This window comes from Polypterus senegalus, chromosome 10 (assembly GCF_016835505.1).
Source record: "Polypterus senegalus isolate Bchr_013 chromosome 10, ASM1683550v1, whole genome shotgun sequence".
Classification (NCBI taxonomy): Eukaryota; Metazoa; Chordata; class Cladistia; order Polypteriformes; family Polypteridae; genus Polypterus; species Polypterus senegalus.
In genome coordinates this window covers 113,531,059-113,551,538 of record NC_053163.1, presented here as the reverse complement: position 1 = coordinate 113,551,538, position 20,480 = coordinate 113,531,059, and the positions used below count along the sequence as shown (strand labels likewise).

Genomic DNA, 20,480 nt, shown 5'->3' with positions numbered 1-20,480 from the left:
TATGAAATAAAGCTGTTGAATATTTCTACATCAATTCATAACATGCCTAACTGAGGAAGTCATCAATTTAAAAATATTTGTGGCTGGAGTGACAGCCAGTATACCTTACGGGTGACCTTAGGGAATACAGCTCATCTCATGTGAAATCATTCAAAAGCCCAACTGGATTTTATGGATAATGGTCATCTTGAAAAGTAAAACCTCTTAAAAAAACGACTCCTGAACAATGAGAAGACAATTCTTTTGTACAACATCAGCACTTACTGTAGTTCTATGCCAACTCAACCTTTTTTTTTACACAGGAAAACAACACTGAGCTGGTACTTGCCAAAACATTTTATTGGTAATTTTTTTTTTGTTAAATATACAAGTCATTTACAGTGCAATTAGTGGAATGCAGTTTACACAGCCAATATGGGTGCAGATTGTTTTCTGCAAATGTGATGGTGGACGCAATGTGTGAACTTTGAACACAATTTGGGGTCTGTGTTTAGTGATCCTTAAACAGATGGCTTACAGCTTTACCAAGGTTTGGGGGTGCCACTTCCAAAACTCTGACAATAGCAAACAGATGTGATGTGAAATAAAGACACACACGTAAATCAGTAAACAATCTTGTAAAGTAAGGCATTTGATTGAAGTATCCTGCTTCATAGTAAATAGAGAGTGCAAAAATGACAAGCTGGCTTTCCAGAACAAGCAAAACTACTGTCCTTATGGAAAGGGGAATTCATGTCATTGCCTCCCAAAATTTAAATACACACAGTGACAATTATTAACTCCCAGTCTGAATGTTGTCTCCAAACTGAGAATGCAATTACCCTTTGGATAATTCCTGGTTCACAAACCTAATTCTCTTTTGATTTTTAGTGTTATAACCACCACCATAAGATAAAGACATTCTAGGTCTACAGGTTATGAGAGAGTCAGTAAGACAGTTTGACTCCTAACTGCAAATAATAAACAGGCTGTGGGCCCCGAGACCAAAACTAGTCTTGCTCAGTAAGAGGACAGACTGAAAACATATTAACGTCATTTGCAGGCTCACAAAACTATACACCTGGGAAAAATATCTAGAAAATGATGTAATATTTAAATGAATAATGTCTGTAAAGAATTAAAATCTCAAAACAACTTTCAGTCCTCTTTAGGGTTAGAACTTAAATGACACCCTCCACCCCCCAAAACCAGGTACAAGAGATGCAAAATACTTTAGCAGAATAGATTTTCTCCACAAGCAAAATCCAAATCTTCAAATAAATTAAGAAAAATACATGAAAAATCTACATTATTCAACACTCCAAAAAATATATTAAGAAAAATCATTTGTATTTGCAAAGAGGTGTCACCCAAGTATGAACGTGCACCATAAACATGAGCCACCGAAGATACTGTATTGCATCAGAGTGGAACGTGACTGAAATCAATAAGAAAAAGCAAAACGCCCGTTGATTTATCTATATACTAGTCCATGGATTTAGGCTCTCTTTATACAGTATACAAAAAGGAACCATACAAAAAAGTGGATAACCAATGAGTCATGCAGTTCCCCATCCCAGACTCAGTTTAATTAGCACTTCTGTTATTTGCACACATGTTTTGTTACTGTAAAAGGGGGCTGGTGTCTGCTAGACAGCTGCAGTAAATCTGCTCCAGGAGCCAGCTGCAAGGCAGTGAAAGTAAACACTCGCCTCAAACACTTCTCAGGCTTCTGCTCCTCCTCCCACACAACATCTTTATTTACACACACACCAGCAAAATGAGTGTATGGTGTGTAAATAAAATGGAAGCACACATCCTATCATCCAAAATGCTGGTCATGAGAGAAATGTCATCATAGGGTAGTGCCCAATGGACTGTTATTTTGAAAATACAGTCCAGCTAATTCTGCAGCACACACACACACACGTGCATGTAAGAAGACACATTCAAATGGCAGTGCACTGATGATGTAATACCCTTAGGCATTAATTATCCACTGTTTTGAAAACAAAATAAATGCATGCAGGACTTTTCTGTGCCACTCTGTTTGGTAGTACGTGATAAAAATCAATCCCAAATCCTAGGAACTGTACAAACAAATTCAACTAAAGAGAGGCATGTGGAGATACAGGTAAGTAGACTGAAAATGGGCATTTGAGACTGCATCAGATATCCTTCAGTGCCCAGGACAGACTGAGCAGGACAGCCTTTTGTATTTCTTTCTTCCTTCCTTCCTTCAAACTTCAAAAATACATGCACATCACTTTAGGTGGCTGCTGCGATTATTAAATTTGTGCCAAGTCTTGCCGAGCAGAAATTGCTCTTTGCACTTTTTGTCCAGTGATCAACTTTGAAACTTCAGTGTCCCACGGTCTTTGTGCTACTGCTTGAAGAAGGAGCAAAAGTGAGGATCATCCAACTAATTACAAAGTAGAACAGGAATATGGGATAGACAACAAGTGCTTTGCGATTGGGAGGCTGACTGTCAGCCAAAAAGGCTGTAGAGGCTGTCAAGGAAGAAAAAGAAAACATTACATTGGAAACGGATTGTTAAACAGTTTAAATATGCATAGTAATAAACAGAAACTAAGAAGACTTCAGGAAACAGCACCATCTGCTGCCAACATTGCACAACCCATTTAAATGAAAAACTGATTTCACTAAATTGTTCCAATAAAATATCTCTGATGGTCCAGTTCTTCAACCAGGAAAACTTCTAAGAAAATGGACCCCGGTTATAGTGTCATCAGTTAATCAAACATATCAGAAGCGCTTTTTTTAACTAATTAAATACTTTTCTGTATACAATATTTTTAGTTTTTTTTTCTTCTTTTTTAAACAAGGGGCGAATATTATAAGGTCACTATAACTGCTTACTGTTGAACATGCTACACATAACTGCTCAGGATTAAAACATTCTCCCGCTTTTCATAGGGACTGACCTTGGAAACAGGAAACTATATTCATTTGAATTGAAATGGGTAATCAGTACGGTTAATGTGAATTCTGGGCATATATTATTTCTCCTGAAGAACATCCTGTAAAAATGTAATGCTTCGATCTGTAAGCTTGTACCATCACAAAGTTTCAGCATGCTTAAATCAAAATCAATTTAGAAACTAAAACAAACCTAGTGTATGGAAACAACAGGTTACCTCAGAGAAAGTGGGGAACCTAATATTGCAACCAATAAGAACTGAAATAAACCCCAAATAAATATAAACAACAGAAAATTATTGAAAGTCAAATAATAAGTACAGCAAACTTCAAACCTAACCTTGCAATGTGCGCGCACTACGCAAGTATCACACAACAGCAGAAAGCCATCTGAACTCAGCTTCAGACGGATTTCTTTATTACACTCAACAATTTGATTTTGAGCGTCGCCAGTCATTTATTGTCTGTAAACAGGTTCATTATCAATATCAATATTCTCTCCAACGCTGACATTCATAGATGCTGCAGTAACCCTCCTTAATTTAGTGCACAAACCTTCAACAGCCTAACAACCAGATGGAAAAGATGACCTGTAAAATGCAATGCATAATATTCATTGCCAGTGGTGTGATCACACACCTTATGATTCCAACCAACTTCTGTCTCTCACATTAGACCCTAAACCTTTGCATTTTTCTATGTGTTCATTGTTATAATATATAGAGTGTTCAAACACAAAATGTACATTTGTTTCAGAAACAACAAAAATACTATTACAAAATTGTTCTGATCCTCTCCTTACAATACCACAGTTTATATCATGCATCAAGTATTGTTTTCAATCAAGTAAGTGTTTTCCCAGTGAAGAAAAACAGCCCTATGGAATTTGAAATCTTTTTACTGAATAAAAATGTTGATGAACTGGTAAACATTTTAGCAAATTAAATTCAGAGAGTGCTCCCTATAATAATATCACAATATCAAACTGGATTTGGTAAATGTAGAAATCTACTGTTAAAAATTCAACAACCGTTGGAAATAATATATGGCTCCTCAGCAGCTGAGCTTCTTGAAGTGTTATCTCTAGATGCAGAAAAAGCATGTGATAGAGTAGAATTAGGATAACTCTTTACTGTCTCTCGCAAATTTGGGTTTGCATAAAATATTTACTTACTGTCTCTCGCAAATTTGGGTTTGCATAAAATATTTACATTTGGATTAAGTTACTTATTTAACTCAAGGCCAGAACCCTACATAGGTGTAAACAGTATAAATTCATACAACTTCACAGCAGGGCTGTTTACTATCTCCCAAAGCTTTTTGCTTCTGCTAGTGAACTGCTGATCATTCGTCTCTTAAGACTGAAATTACAAGGTTGCATGACACTACCTGACCTCCAGCTCTACAATGTCATTCTTTTAATATATGACCTGCTTGCCTTCTGGATAACCAAGCTTACAACAGGAGTTGCAAATATTTGTAATTTCTCACAACAGAACGAAGTAGAAGGAACTGAGAGTGCACTGGAAAGAAAACCTTCTAGAAATTACTCGTTATATGCCTTGCTCTGTGTTCCAGTCAGCATAATTCATAACTAACTTCCTTAAAATCAGATTGTGCTTCACTTGGTTAAAATATGGAACAGATGTGGACACCACTGTAAGGCAGAGAAGCTGTTCTGTGCAGCTCCACTAAAGGATAACTGTATACCTCTCTTAATTATAAAGAATTCATGAAAGTAATTTTTTTCAACCTTCAAACAATTTTATATTGACAAAGAATTTGCAACAATACAATTCCCTCAACACGCTTATAATTTATTAAAAGGAACCTGGCCAACTTCCCTAATAACCCATCAATGTACATATTTTAGCTACTAATGAGATCTCTTTTAATTCCAGATTTTATCAATTAATTTTACTGTTCGATGATCTTAGGCAGGTCTGTAGAAGTGTCTTCTCTAAAGCATGCAGTAATACATTTTAAAATCCTACATTCAGCACAATCATCCAGATTTAAATTACAATTACCTAAAATATACATTCATGTATACATCCCATGAAATGCTTTTTGTTTTTAACACAGTTAATGCTACATTGTTATAGCATCAACTAATCTTGCTGTTCTGAGAGAATCCTAAGGCACTATTCATTACCCAAAATGACATCTTACGTTACATAAAACTTTTGCGGAAATGTGCAGAGCTTCTTTGCAATCTGTCAAGAATTAATTAACATGATTCTAAAATAAGCTTGAGAGGCTCTTGATTACATTTCTGTCAAACTCACGTCGAACCAATGAATACGAGAAGGTATAACATACTCAGAATTTCATTATTAACTAGCTCTGCAGTGCGTTAGGGTAGGGTTTTAAGTGTCAAGATTAATGAATTTCAACTGCTTCTGTGATTTACAAGACTGACTCTGTTTCTGGACTATTTTTATATTGCAATTTGTGGTAACTGTATTACTGCATAACTCAATTACTTTTAAATGACATATTCATAAATTAATTAAAAATTAATTTACAATTAATGCTAAATAAAAGCATAACAATATTGATTAAATCTGAAGTACACTGTGCAGTTATTTGACATATTTTAATATAATACAGTAAACCTTACTTCAAATAGGTAAAATGTCTATTTTGCTTACATAAACACAGACTACCAATAGTCCCCAAATAAATATCTTAAGGGGATGCCAAGCTATTATTTAATACAAGCCATAAGGTATAAAAAAAATGAAAATCGTTTCGATACCGATAGCAAATCAGATTTCAGATTTATAAATGTGCACTAAGGAGGCACTATTAGGTATATCTGGATTCCTGTATTAAATAATTACTCTATCAGTAACAGCTTATGAGAACTCAATGCTATTCAGATTAGGATGGCGAGTACCAATGGATTGTCTCTGTAACTGCATTTCAGAAGGACAATGAGTAAGGATAAAAATTCAAATAATTTTGAACATAACAAAGTAATGGGCCTAACGTGAGTACAGGGTATACTGGTATTTAAGTAGTTCCACTGTTAAAATGAAGAATGGGTTACAAGGGAGCTGTGAATACATCAACTTGTGAACCTCTACTGGTACTATTTCTAGTGTTAAATATTTCAGTAGATTAGACATTGACAACGGCAAATATGAATTGTAACTTCAGAGGCACCATAGTAATTTTTTTAAATTATTAAACAAACTACCTATGTACCAATATAACCATTTGTCAGAGTAAGCACAAAAAGGTCCTTACCAAATGTAGACCAGCCAAAGGAAACAATAACCACTATGAATCGAATTATAAAACTAACGATTCCCTCGCTGCCGAGCAGGACCAGTCTGCAGATGATCATTGCAACAGTTAATGGAAGAATGCAGTATCCTAGAACACACAGGCTCTGGAAAAATGATCTGGGGAAAGCAAAAGAAAAAATGTTTATGGGAGTATAGAAAAAGTCTTAATTTTCCATCATTTACTCAAAACTAAAACTAGAATGGTGTTTAACAGGAAAACTTAGGAAATCAAATAATTTATGAATATTCTCCTGATACAGAACAGAAATGTATTTCTCTAATATACAGTAGGTACGGAAAGTATTCAGACCCCCTTCAATTTTTCACTCTTTGTTATATTGCAGCCATTTGCTAAAATCATTTAAATAAATTTTTTCCCTCATTAATGTACACACAGCACCCCATATTGACAGACAAAAAAAAGAATTTTTGAAATTGTTGCAGATTTATTAAAAAAGAAAAACTGAAATATCACATGGTCCTAAGTATTCAGAACCTTGCTCAGTATTTAGTAGAAGCACCCTTTTGAGCTAATACAGCCATGAGTCTTCTTGGGAAAGATGCAACAAGTTTTTCACACCTGGATTTGGGGATCCTCTGCCATTCCTCCTTGCAGATCCTCTCCAGTTCTGTCAGGTTGGATGGTAAACGTTGGTGGACAGCCATTTTTAGGTCTCTCCAGCGATGCTCAATTGGGTTTAAGTCAGGGCTCTGGCTGGGCCATTCAAGAACTGTCACAGAGTTGTTGTGAAGCCACTCCTTCGTTATTTTAGCTGTGTGCTTAGGGTCACTGTCTTGTTGGAAGGTAAACCTTCGGCCCAGTCTGAGGTCCTTAGCTTAACTCTGGAGAAGGTTTTTGTCCAGGATATCCCTGTACTTGGCCGCATTCATCTTTCCTTCGATTGCAACCAGTCGTCCTGTCCCTGCAGCTGAAAAACACCCCCACAGCATGATGCTGCCACCACCATGCTTCACTGTGGGGACTGTATTGGACAAGTGATGAGCAGTGCCTGGTTGTCCCCACACATACCGATTAGAATTAAGGCCAAAAAGTTCTATCTTGGTCTCATCAGACCAGAGAATCTTATTTCTCCCCATCTCAGAGTCCTTCAAAACTGAAATATCAGTTTTTTTGCCTGTCAATATGGGGTGCTGTGTGTACATTAATGAGGGAAAAAATTAATTTAAATGATTTTAGCAAATGGCTGCAATATACCAAAGAGTGAAAAATTGAAGGGAGTCTGAATACTTTCCGTACCCACTGTAATCTTAATCTACTCAACAAACTCTTCTAGGACATGTATGCCTGCAAAACATAATATAACATACTCGTGTGTTCTGAATACTTACATTGTGCCTCCAAGCAACTTGGAGTTTAGCGTAATAACAACAGATCCAAACCAGATTAAGACAAACACTTCTGCAAACTGGGGACCGCCATCCTCTTTGCTGTCTGTAGAACTTCTCTGCAACATTCTGTTAAAACAGATTTAAAAGCACTGAAAGCAAGCACAGCAAGGTGAAGGAACAAGAGAAGACAACATTATTTCCTTTTTAGGGTGGACCATTTTGACAGGACTGTCAAATCTGTCACTTGAACAGATTTGGCAACATTTGCAGGATATGTCATCAATGAACAATCAGCAGTTGGAAGATCTATAGTACCCAGCTGGATATTGATTTACAAGCAACATTTACTAAAATTAATTGCCAGCTTCTTCCTAAGTAAGCTAAAAAAAGCAATGGACGGACAGTAAATGTGAGTGTTTTAAACTAAACATAACACTAGTAATCATCTAGTTTTAGTATTTGAATTTCTTCAGTAAAACCCTAGACAGGCTCATTGGTTCACAAGTCACAGCATTAGCATTATGCACAGAAAACATTAAAATCCTAAAAACCTAAAAAGTTATATATTAAAAAAAAAAAAAAAAGTTTGCCTAAAAACACAGTTTTCAGTATTTTTCTATGGCCTATTAGAACCATATCTTTTATGAAATGTCTTTAAATCACAATGAAAGGAAACAGATTTTTTGGGGGCAATATGGGTATGTTTGCTCTTGCTGTAAAGAGTAACTTTGCTTATGATTTATATAATTAAAATCATTGAAGCATTTATAAAGCAAGGGGATGACAACACTGCTAACTGATGGTTTTATAATTACAGAGGCTGGTACATGAATACAATATTTACTTTCTTACAGCAAGATGAATGAGCATTTAAATTCAAAATATTATCCTATAAATGTTAATGTCAAACAAATATAGTTTTGAACTTACAGAGCCAGCGTTACACACAGCAACAAAGGACCCCATAAATCCCCTGAAATTTAAAGACAAAACAAAAATAAACAATTTTACACTGGGTATTAAATTGATAAAAAATAATTCATAAAACTATAAAAATTAAAATGATAAAAACTGTAATGATAAAAAAAGAGCTAAGCGCCAACTATTCTACGAATTCTAGCATTTTTGATTTTTAAAAAATCTCTCTATTCACACTGTTGAACATTGTGATCAACAGCTGTAGTAACAACCAAAAGATGTATAATTAGCTAGACATAGAACATACCTATTCATGCTATTCCAACCAAGTCTAATTGACTTGGCAGTTAGCCTTACACCTTACAAATAAACATTCTGAGCAAATGTAAAAGTAATTTAAACTTAACATAAAATTCAATAAATTTCTTACACAAGATCTTCCTCCCACTTTTCAACTTTACTTTTTAAGGATAGTATGCAACCATACCACTGGGTTAACACAAACACATTATTACTAGTGTTCATTCATTCAATTTATAGATGTCAATCAATTTAACATGCACATCTTAGATAACTTGTACTTACAATCTCTTAGCAGTGCAGTGCTTTTCTTAGGGTATAACACATGGACAAACTTTTTCCCCACTGCCTTTAAATCTCGGAGCTGCACATAGAAAATATAAAAGCTGGATTAACACTAAATCATTGCTGGAGGAGAAGCAAAATACTGATACATCATGAATAAAGAGCTGTACTGTACATAAATAACACAGAAAGAGGGATGGGGTAGAAAGGCACAAAAATAAAAAAAAAAGTACTATTTCTTTAAAACAAACACAAATGCAACTTCCCATAGTCTTTTCTCAATAAGTTCAGCTGTATCATTCTCTATTTAACAGAATGTGACATACATGTCTCTGTTAGCACTTCAGCTGACCATAGATATCATGGTACTAGACAGAGCCAAACTAATGAATAACAAAAGAAAAGAGCAAACAAAAGTTACCACAGATATGACAAGCAAATACAAAAGAACCTTAACAATGGAACTACCCATCTACTTTTAAAGCAAAATAGGAGACTGATGAATGCAAGTTTCCACAAAAACATTTGGCACTGATAAACAGATGCCATTCCTAAAAACAGTAAAATTCACATTACTGTACAGCAAGCATATACAACGAGAACATACTGTACAAGTCAATCGCCAATCAAAGAACACTAGAATTACCAAAGACTACAAAAAAACTTGTAAATCCATCCCACCTTAAATCCTTTCGCACCTCTCCGTCAGCATCTTGTCTTTTAAATGTGTCAATAAGCAGCAAGCAACCTGCTATATCATCCCCCTACCGTCACACAAAGTTTTCTCAGCTCAAGTCTGTTTACCTTTGTGTCAGTTGCTTAGAGTTGTATAGAGTCAAGCAAAATGACACCTTTTATAAATACTGTATCGTTATTTACGACACATGCATTTCATGTGTGTTCCATGTCTACAACAATCTATGTAAACTATGTAATAGATGATAACAAGTTGCCTTTTTTAGTCAATTAGATATATCCTTAGTGAATGAATTCTTATTAAGGAACACAAAGAGGTCCACTGTATTTAGTGTGTCACATCGCTAAAAAAGAAACGTTTTTCATGTTTTAATAATAATTGACAAAATGTAGACATGAAGCCTAAATTGTGCGAACGCTGATGGCCAAATATCAAATAAACACTTTCACAGAAGGTACAAGTACAACAAAACATGTGCGCTTTTATTCAAGAATATAACTGCAGAGAAAGAATCCGCGTAGGGTGCAACATTGACATGTCCTCGCTAGGATGGCTTTGGTTAACAACGCTAACCTTTACAAGTACCATACATTTACACCGGCTATTACAGACTCAAATCAATTGTATGTTTTATTCTAAAATAGTAAGAATAAGAGCAGTTCACTTCTAAAAAACGGAGTCATGTGGGATCAAACTTGTGACCTTTTGATTACCAGTCAGCATTTCATATCGTTATGCCACCAAAGCAGTTGTTTTAAAGACGTGTGAATATCGCACCTCAACGCGGGTTTTTTTCTGCAGTTATATTCTTGAATAAAAGTGCACTTGTTTTTTTATACTTTACCTTTTGTGAAAGTGTTTATTTCATATTTGGACTTCAGGCTTCACACATTATATGCTTTATGTCTACATTTTGTCAATTATTACTAAAACATGAAAAACGTTTCTTTTTTTTAATGATGTGACACACTAAATGCAGTGGACCTCTTTGTCTTCCTTAATAAGAATTCATTCACTCAGGATATATCAAATCGACTAAAAAAGGCAACTTGTTATCATCTGAATTCAGAAGCCATGTTAACTCTTTATTGTTTAAAAATGTTTTTTTCATGACAATTATTCTACAGTTATCATATATTTTACAAAATGCATAGTACTCTATCATTACCTCGAGCAAATGTAATGACTTGTCTAAAAATATAATTGAAAATATCACCCAAAAGGACAGTAAGATATAAACATGTTGTCAGGATGAGCATCAGTAAAGAAATTCAAAACTGTGTACACTTAACTGTATTGGGAATGCTCAATTAAATTACCTGAAGGATGAGGCTCCACTTGTAGATGCAGAAAGAAAGAATATTAACCAATTTTGATATTTGATTCTTTATATCTGGGCCTTTACTGTATGCATTATTTTATAGGGAGAAACCATGCAGGAAAAACAAATTTCATCAACTTAGCATATTTCACAAAATAGGCTTTGGGAGTTATAATTGCAAAAAAAAAGCTCTCTCTCTCTCTCTACAGCTACATACAGCTCAGATACGCCCTGATACCTTAAAAGTGTTCAGAAAAGGCTTATTGAAACCAAGAAGATCAAAATTACATTATTGGCTTTATGATATGGATAAACTTAAGGATTGACAAAACTGCGAACATACAGTGACTGAAAGAAAATGTCCTTTACTATCTATAATGTAGCCAACAGAGGCTTTATCATTTTCAGATAGCATCTGGTACCTGACATCTAAAACTGCTTAAAGCAGTAAGGAGCTGTGTATTAAATCTGTGCCATGATAAAATATGGTGAGCTATGTCTGTCTTTTATACAGCAAATTTACCACAGACAGTCCTAAATAAGTGCAAACCAATGTAAGGCATTGCTTCCCTTTAAAGTCAAAGCAGAGTAGTGAAACACGGCAGAACAGACATTTTTAGGTAAAACAATTAAAGTTGACAATACAGAGTACTGAAGAGACAACAAAAAAAAAACAGAACACAGACTGAAATATGTATAGCAAATATAAAATGCAGAAGGTGGGGACAGCCACTGGAAAGTGATACATTTATGCACTGTTACTGTTGGCTGTGTTTAGTCAGATTAAACTTTTTCCCAATGCATACCAAATTCTTCTAAATTCTGTCAAAACTTTTGTCTATATTTTCTGTTATTGTTTTTACCATATTGGTCATTTTTACTTTTTGATAGTGTACAGTAATCTTGTTCATGCCTTAAAATGCTTTATGACATTATTTTGTTAAATAATGCGATACACAGAGTCTGACTGAAATCAATTTTGATTGATTCAATACACTACAAACAGAAGTTTCAGAAAATAACAGATATTTAATTATTTTCTATGTTTCAAGGGGGAGTATTCACTCTTAAAGATAATGTTGTTTTCAAGAAGGGTGAAACACATGAATAATAAAAAAAATATTAGAATTCTAAAAATTAAATGACACTCTAAAAGAAAAATAGGGTCATTTTAAAAAGAAGAAAAGTACACTCAAATATCAATGTGATATCCCTAGTACCCCCACTACACCCACCTATAATTCATTTATTTAAAACTCACAATGGTTTCTTTGACTGGCTCATCAAGTGTTGAGTATTCATCATCTTGAGTTGGAGAATCCACTGGAACAGAAATCTCACCCTCAACAGGAATGTCCTCAGAGATGGAAACATCAGATAGACCAGCAAACTGTAAAGGTGAAGTAAGCACATGATCAATCAAGCTACTCAATACAACCAAAAAAATGTTAGTAATGTATTTCTAACAACTTATGTCAAAACAATAATTAAATACCAGGGTAAAAAATATGTTGGATCTTATTTCAAAACCAGCTCTTTAAAATGTAAACTTTACAACACTCCTAAATTTTCACACAGAATTTGACATTGACTTTCTAACTTTTTAACATATGCATAAAAAGCAAACTAAATTGGGTAAGAAAACTGAATCAGTTCACTTGGTCTACATTAAATTGGGAACATCTTGCACCGTTTTACTGTGTATTAAATTAGAAATTAGAGCAAACAAGTATTTTCAAATTATGGTGGGTATTCTATTTTTGAATTTCAATTATGTATGTTTTTCTGGGCCAGGCCTTGGACACCAGCAACAAACATTACTTACACAGAAAATAGCATTCCAAAACGTTCATATTGTGAAACCATGGGAGAGTAAATGTTAGAATTTTGAACTAATACTTTCTTTGAATTTGCTTTCCCTCATAGTTTCATTTCCATCCTTTATAATATGTAAACAATGAACAATCTGTCAGGGTTTACCAAATTTCAAAGGTATTAAACTGTAAACCACAGTCCAGTCACTGTTACTAAGGGACCCTGAACGTGTATGGCCTTTTCGGCACAGCTTGTTTGGCTGTGACAAGTGCTTGCCAAGGTTAAAGATTACGCACTTCTCTGATAGGCTTATAAAAGTAAACCTTTTTAACCTATATCATTCAACGCAATCCATATTTTTAAAACTCTCATGACTCTGATGATACTAGCCCAGGAGAACTGTTTCAATTAATGGGACAGATTCTTTAAAAGCAAAAAAAAATGTAGCAATTAAATGAAGGTATAAGATGGAAATCAGGTTCTACAATGAACTACTTAATTTTGTATGTATTTTAAGTGGAAAACCCAGCTGCAAACAAGTTATAACGATGACTTAGCAATGAAAATACTCTACTTGTGTGTAAAGTTTCTTAAACTCAATTGCACATATTTGATTAAGAAAAGGGGTCAGGAAAGGTCAGCCCTAAACAAAACATGACTGCTAGACTGCTACCCCTGCACACAAAGTGTATCTCACACATTTGTGAATAATGTTCTTATACATGGGTCCTTTCATTAGAATGACTCAGTGCCATGTACACACTTAGGAACACAGTTTCTAAAAATGCATTTTTAAACTTAATAAGTCTGCACAGTTCTTTAGCAATTTCCATTTGCTAATGAAGTGATCTGAACTAAGGTTGCATTTTAGCTTATTATTCTTTTTCTTAAGAGACTGCATTCATTTGATGTGAATAATTACATTCTTTACACATTCCTTAACTTTGTGATGATCAGTGTGATTTTTCTATGGTATGGTGTTCTAGGCTGGTAAAGTTACTTCAAGTGAGGTCTAGTGAATCAGCAAACTGATGAAGAAGGAAAGCTTAGTTTTGGAACACTCTTGACACACTGGAGGTAGTAGAAGAGGAGAGAATGAAGACAAAACTGCCATGGTCTTTGTGAACAATGTTGCACACCCTCTCTGTAACACACCAGCATTAAGAACTTTTAGGCAATTAATTATTCAGCAGAAGTATATCCAAAAACTCTACTGGGGATCCTTAATACCTTCAGCAATATGCACTTATAATGGCTCACTACTCTTTTAGTTCTAATTAAGTAATTCATCTCTGTGTTTGAGATGTGGTGGTTAATGTTAGATACATACATTCAAGAAATAAGTGAAATGTTATAAAAGCTAAATGTCCTCTTGAGTCAAGTAAAGTATCTGCATATTTATATTCACAGGCTCAAAGCAGAGACAGCAACTGAGCAGTTTACACAGTTTGTAGTTGAAGCCTACGGACAAACAAATGGGAGCTGCAAGCACCTAAATGGTGAACGTGAAGGTTAGGAAGTCGGGGACAAATGTGTACTTTCATTAACTTGCACAAGATCATACCATATCATAACATTTTAAAACTTAGAATCAACAGCAAAATCCCCTATCCTTTTTCCAACTCAGTCCTGAGACCCAACCTAACAAATGTGTGCCCTGTGCCAGCCAACTTGCTACTGATTATCATCATCACAGTCATCATTAGTTTAACCTCCGGGTTTAACCAGTTGCCACCAATTCTGTGTCTTCCATTTTTTACAGTGCTTTTGTACAGAGAAGCATACCTCTGATATCATTCAACACAACCTCCAATCACATCTTTGGTCTCATCAATTAGCCACTGCCTATGACAGCCATCAATGCAAAGTATCAGTAATAGCAGCCTTTTTAAAAACTATATTGTATTTAGTGGTATATACTGTTTAATTCCTAGAGAGACAGGTTGGGAGCATGCGCTGATTACAGCTCGTTGACGCACTTACCACACGACGAACCACCTGGATTGGGACCTGAGTGCAAATTCCTACTTTGTCAAAAATGATCATTCAATGTTTTACTATTTTTGCAAACACCTTGCATATATTGGGTGAGACAAGGATGGATAGGATTAGAAATAAGTACATTAGAGGGTCAGCTAAAGTTGGACAGTTGAGAGATAAAGTCAGAGAGGCGAGATTGCGTTGGCTATGTGTAGAGGAGAGATGCTGAGTATATTGGTAGTACGATGTTAATGACAGAGCTGCCAGGCAAGAGAAACAGAGAAAGGCCTAACCGAAGGTTTATGGATTTGGTGAGAGAGGACATACAGGTGATGGTGTAACAGAACAAGCTGCAGAGGACAGAAAGATATGTAACAAGATGTTTCGCTGTGGTAACCTCTAATGGGAGCAGCCAAAAGAAGAAGAAGAAGACGACTGATTCCACATTAGTGAGAGTGTTGACCTGTTCAAGCAAGGCTGCTGCTGCTGCCCCCGCTTCAAAAATACTCAAAAAACCTCTACAATGCCGGAATGGATACGTTTGAACTCATCTCACATACTCAAGTAGAATCTGGAAAACACCTATCATCCCCTGATGGACTGGCTCCCTGTGCTTGCTGGTTAAGAAAATGGATTGTCTTATTTGAAATATTTTTCTTCTCGGCTGCTCCAAGTATATGGCATTTTCATTCAAGATCATGCATTATTCATGCCAAACTGACTGTAATAAAATTACCAATCAGAATCATGGGGCAATGGGCATCAACACTTGGGGTACAAGGCTTTCCAATCATGAGTGTGTTCACCCCCTTCTAAAATAGGCGAACGGGGGGAGTTGATAAGGCAGGGGAATCTGCCATCTCATTGAAAAGGTAGAAGATGGCAATGTAAATGATGTTTTTTTTTTTCTTTTCCATGTTGACTGATTGCTGAAAAGGGCCAGTGTAATAGAAATAGCATCAGGAGAAGAATCTCCAACTGCTACAGAAACATCCTTAGAACCCAATCAAGAGATAATGTCCCGAACAACTACAGCACACAATTATGTAGATTATCATCGGGGGCGCCCATCCACTTTAATCAAAGAATAAGTGTCTGTCTGGTTGCTATGCCACTGTCATTCCAAAAATAGAGCATCACAAACATTTTAGAGCTAAAATGCATTACCCTTATCGTTCCAATAGATGGCACATTGATCATAAACATTAACAACTGCTTTTACGAATTGCATATCAAATAGCAAGAGACATGTGCATTGTATGGTGCACTACAAATTAACGCAGAGGTCTACACTGATTACTTAGATTTCAACACATCTTGGGCAGGTAGCACAGCTAGTACACAGATATTTCCCTAAATGTGGTTTGTAAATACTTATAGATGGGGATGACAATATCAACTATTATTACATTTCTAATATATCGGTCAGGACTATCAGAAGAAGAATGGAACAATATGACATAAGAAGTGGAACACTTCATACCCCAGCTGTTAATGCCCCTTACCTCACTATTTAGACGCTGTACAGTCAGTTAATTATATTCAGTTTTGGCACGATCAACATGTGATGCTGAATCAAAACGCAATACACTTGGAACAGCTGCTAAGCAAAATTCAATATATTTGTTTTGCTTTTGAAATTACTACAGGTGATCTATGGACATAAATTAAAACAAAACACACTTTTGCATATTAAACTGACACAGAAATTGTGTGCCACAGTGAAAAGTAATAAATTATTTGGTTTGGTATGTTTTTAATTATGGCATAATAAAACAATGCCAAAATTAAGTGCACCACATGAAAATGCATTGCATTGCAATGTAGTTAACATGTTTGATTGTATTTAATTTTGGTATGGAAACTTTTCCAATAGAACCACTGCTAACAAGTACATCTCTCTATTATAAAAAGAAATCCTGGGACGAGATTTCAATTCCAGCGAGAGATAATTTCAGGTCCCTTGAGACGAAACTTTTTGGCAAGTAAATTTGACAAGTTCTGCCCTCCTCTCAAACATTTACAATCACACCCATGGTCCAATCACTCTCATTTGTGTGAATGCAATATTGTCAGACACAGTTCCTGCGCACTCCGCTCCAAGCAGGGTCAGAAATAAAAAACAAAATGGTAGAACACAAAGTAGAATGTCGCAAAGAGGTTCAAAAACGGCGCGATACACATGTAGAGCAGGTTAGAGATTATGAAATTACTAAAATTCGAAAGTCTGAAAAAACTGATAGTAAAGATCGCATTAGCATTAATAAATGGAAACTATTACTCTGTGAAATAACGGAACAACGAAAAGAGATTGAATATATGGACATAGGTGATATGACAGAAGTATGTAGATACTGTTTGGGCTTTAAACTTTAAGTCAGAGACTTGTAGATCGTCTAATTCGTGTTGCCATCAGGGAAAAATAGTGTTTCTTGAGGAGGCGTATCTGCGAGAAAAGATTTGTTGTTTGGTGAAAGTGAAATCCACATACGTGACCAGCGGAGACGTGAAAGGGCTGGTGTGTAGCGCAGGCTGGGGGGGTTGGCGAGCAAAGCAAGCAGGGGACCAAGCCCCCTTGTTATTAGAAATAACACGTTTTACGAATTTTAGCACCCTAGTAACTGCAAACGTCTTTTTCACTTAATTTAAAACAGACAGCTGAGATGGCAACAAAATAATCTCATCCTAAAGTACATGTGTCAAACTCAGGTACAGGAAGGCTACTGTGGGTACAGGTTTTCAATCCAAATACTTTCTTACTTAGTAACCAGTTATTACTGCTAGCATAACCTACTTGTTTTTGGTAATTTTAAGTGACTAACCTTTTAATATTCCGAAACCTTCATTGTTTCCACCTGTGTGCCCACCACACAATGCTTCATTAAATATCAGGGGAAAAAAAATGAAACTCAGAAATATTAATTCGTTTTGGCCAAAGACATGCTAATGGAGCGATCACTTAAAAAGACAGTTTTTGGAAATATCTGGTGTGGAGAAATAAGGACACTAAAATGAAACAGAGTTATAGAATTAAATAGCTTATTTCATGAACGGCATGGCTTTTAAATATAGGTTGCAGCAAAAAAGGTGACCCTCCAGGAACCAGTGTTAGTAGTATTTACAGTGCACAGCTGGCTGGTCATCCGTTGCCTCGCTTTACAGCTCACTGCTTCTGGCTACTAGCGAAGGGAAAATAAAATAATTAAAATTATTCATTTTATGAAGCTCGCCAGTTAAATTTAAGGGAAAAAAATGATGCTCCATTATAAAGGAGTTATTGGTTACTCATTTAAAAAGTGGCTGGAAGCATGACTACTGCAATCCTTAGTTTGACACCTCTGTCCTAGATGGTGTGTTCATTGCCAAAGTTCCTTTTCACCCTCGTCTACCTCATTTCTGCTGTCACTCTTTGAATGTACACACGCTTGCTGTACTTGTTAACAGAATAAAACTGAAGGTATAAGAAGGAGCCGTAACTCAATTTACAAAACCCAACGTGACCACACAGCTCCGAAATAACAGATCGGTGCAAGTTGCCAGTCCCAAGATACAGCAACACACACTGCGCTCCCAGGGAATCCATCTCCTATAACGTCTATAAACGCAACATGTCGCTGACATTGTCGTCGGTGTCACTGCTTTCAGTTGTCAACAGCATGTCACGTTCGGCTTCCAAAGCGCAAGAAAAAAACCCGAAACACCCTAATTCTTACCAGAGGTTTAGTGCTTTCGTCCACTTCCGCCATCTTCACAGCGACGTGGAAATTCGTGCTACATCATCAAAAGACGACAACGCCCACTCGTCGCAGGTGGTTTGACGTTGGCGGGAGAGGAGGCGAGAATACGATGTTGTTTCACGTCACGCCCTCAGTGTGGCGCTAGGCACTACTGCAGACATTTTGAAAAATGGGAAAAAAAGACGAAGAAAAAATGAATAAAGAATCAGCCGAGTGTGTAAAACACACAATGGCACCTTTTATCGTTTAGAACCAACCAATCAAAGTCGGTAAATGCAAAGTATTCTTATTAGTTACTTATTTATGTGGAACATGGGCAGCAGGGTGACGCAGTGAGTAGCGCAGCCACCTCACAAGTCAAATATCCTGGTTAAAACACTGCACCCGAACGTTGCTCATGTTGAACTGTCTCACATTTTTATACAATACCGGTCAAAAGTCTGAACACACCCAGAAATTGTTATATTTTTTAGTGACAAGTCAAACAAAATGACACCTTTCATTGGCTAACTGAACAAATTGTAATATGCAAGCTTTGAAGAAGGTGCCTTAGTTACCTTGAAAGCTTGCATAATGTAATCTGTTCATTTATCCAACAAACTGTGTTATTTGTTTGGCTTCTCATTGCATCCATTATGGCTAAGATGGTACAACACCCTACTACTACAGTTATACTTTTAATAAAAACTCATGCCTTTTCTTATCACCGTTAACATTAAATTGATTTAAAAATATCGCCAAGACGTTACTAGTGTTTCAAATGGCCATTACTGCTTGAAATCATTGATTTTTAATTTATTATTCACATGTGACTGCAAAGCCACATTTTCAGCAACCATTCCTTCATTACCCTAATGGCCAACGTCCTTAGCGTATTGTTAATTAGTCATGAATAAGTCCTAATTATTTCTTAGGGAACCCTTGTTAATTTTATTAGCACTGATGAAACCTGTTATTCTGTTCACTTGTGTTGTAAAGTACTGGCATGCCTAAAGTTCAATTCTGGGTTCAGAAATGGCCTAAGTCAAACAGCTTTCTCAAGAAACATGTCTAATTATTATTATTATTGTTATTATTATTATTATTATTATTATTATTAATAATAATTTATTTGTTTGTTTATTTATTTTATGCAGAACGAAGTTTACACCATGTGACAGATTGCCAAGAAACTGAAGACATTATAAAAGGTGTCTATTACTGTACTGATTGAAGAGGTCAAACTACATTCTCTGATGTCCTTCGTCTCTTATGCAGTTGCTCATCTGGGCCTTCCCCTTCTTTTTCTGTCTTGGTTACATCCAATTTGCCCTTTTCTCTCAAGACAGTAATAAAAACATTTGTATGAAATCTTCAGTTTCTTCAACAACCTGTCACATGGAACAACCTTCATTCTATAAGAAACTGATAGACTGACATGTTTCTTGAGAAAGCTGTTTCATTTTGGCCATTTTGAACCCAGAACTGAACTTAAGTATGTTAGCACCTTGCAAATCAAGAACAAAGTAACATATTTCTTTGGTGCTAACAACAACAACATTTATTTATAAAGCTACTTTTCATAAAAATGGTGTAGCTCAAAGTGCTTTACATGCTTTTATATGAAATAAAAAATAAGAATAGGCAATACTAAGTAAGAAAGAATGAAGTAAGGTCAAATGGCCAGGATGACAGAAAAAAACCGAAAAAACTTCCAGATAGGCTGGAGATAAAAAAGCAAAATCTGCAGGGGTTCCAAGGCCAAGAGACCACCCACACTCTACTGGACATTCTACCTAAAATAAATTATTTAAATCAGTCCTCATGGTTTTCAGGCTTCACATCAAAGAATTTAATGATGATGGTTATGTGGACATCTGGGG

The 20,480-nt window shown here is 35.8% G+C and overlaps 1 protein-coding gene across 1 annotated transcript; it reads right to left on the bottom strand.

Annotated features, from left to right (window-relative positions):
- Nucleotides 1-318: 318 nt before the first annotated feature.
- Nucleotides 319-18,674, bottom strand: yipf6 (Yip1 domain family, member 6). The gene is made up of 7 exons (XM_039766357.1): nucleotides 18,595-18,674; nucleotides 12,348-12,476; nucleotides 9,069-9,147; nucleotides 8,496-8,538; nucleotides 7,566-7,691; nucleotides 6,175-6,332; nucleotides 319-2,489 (listed from the first exon to the last, which is right to left on the bottom strand). The coding sequence occupies exons 1-7, from the start codon at nucleotides 18,625-18,627 to the stop codon at nucleotides 2,341-2,343; spliced, it is 717 nt and encodes a 238-aa protein (XP_039622291.1). The 5' UTR covers nucleotides 18,628-18,674; the 3' UTR covers nucleotides 319-2,340.
- Between the last annotated feature and the right edge of the window lie 1,806 nt (nucleotides 18,675-20,480).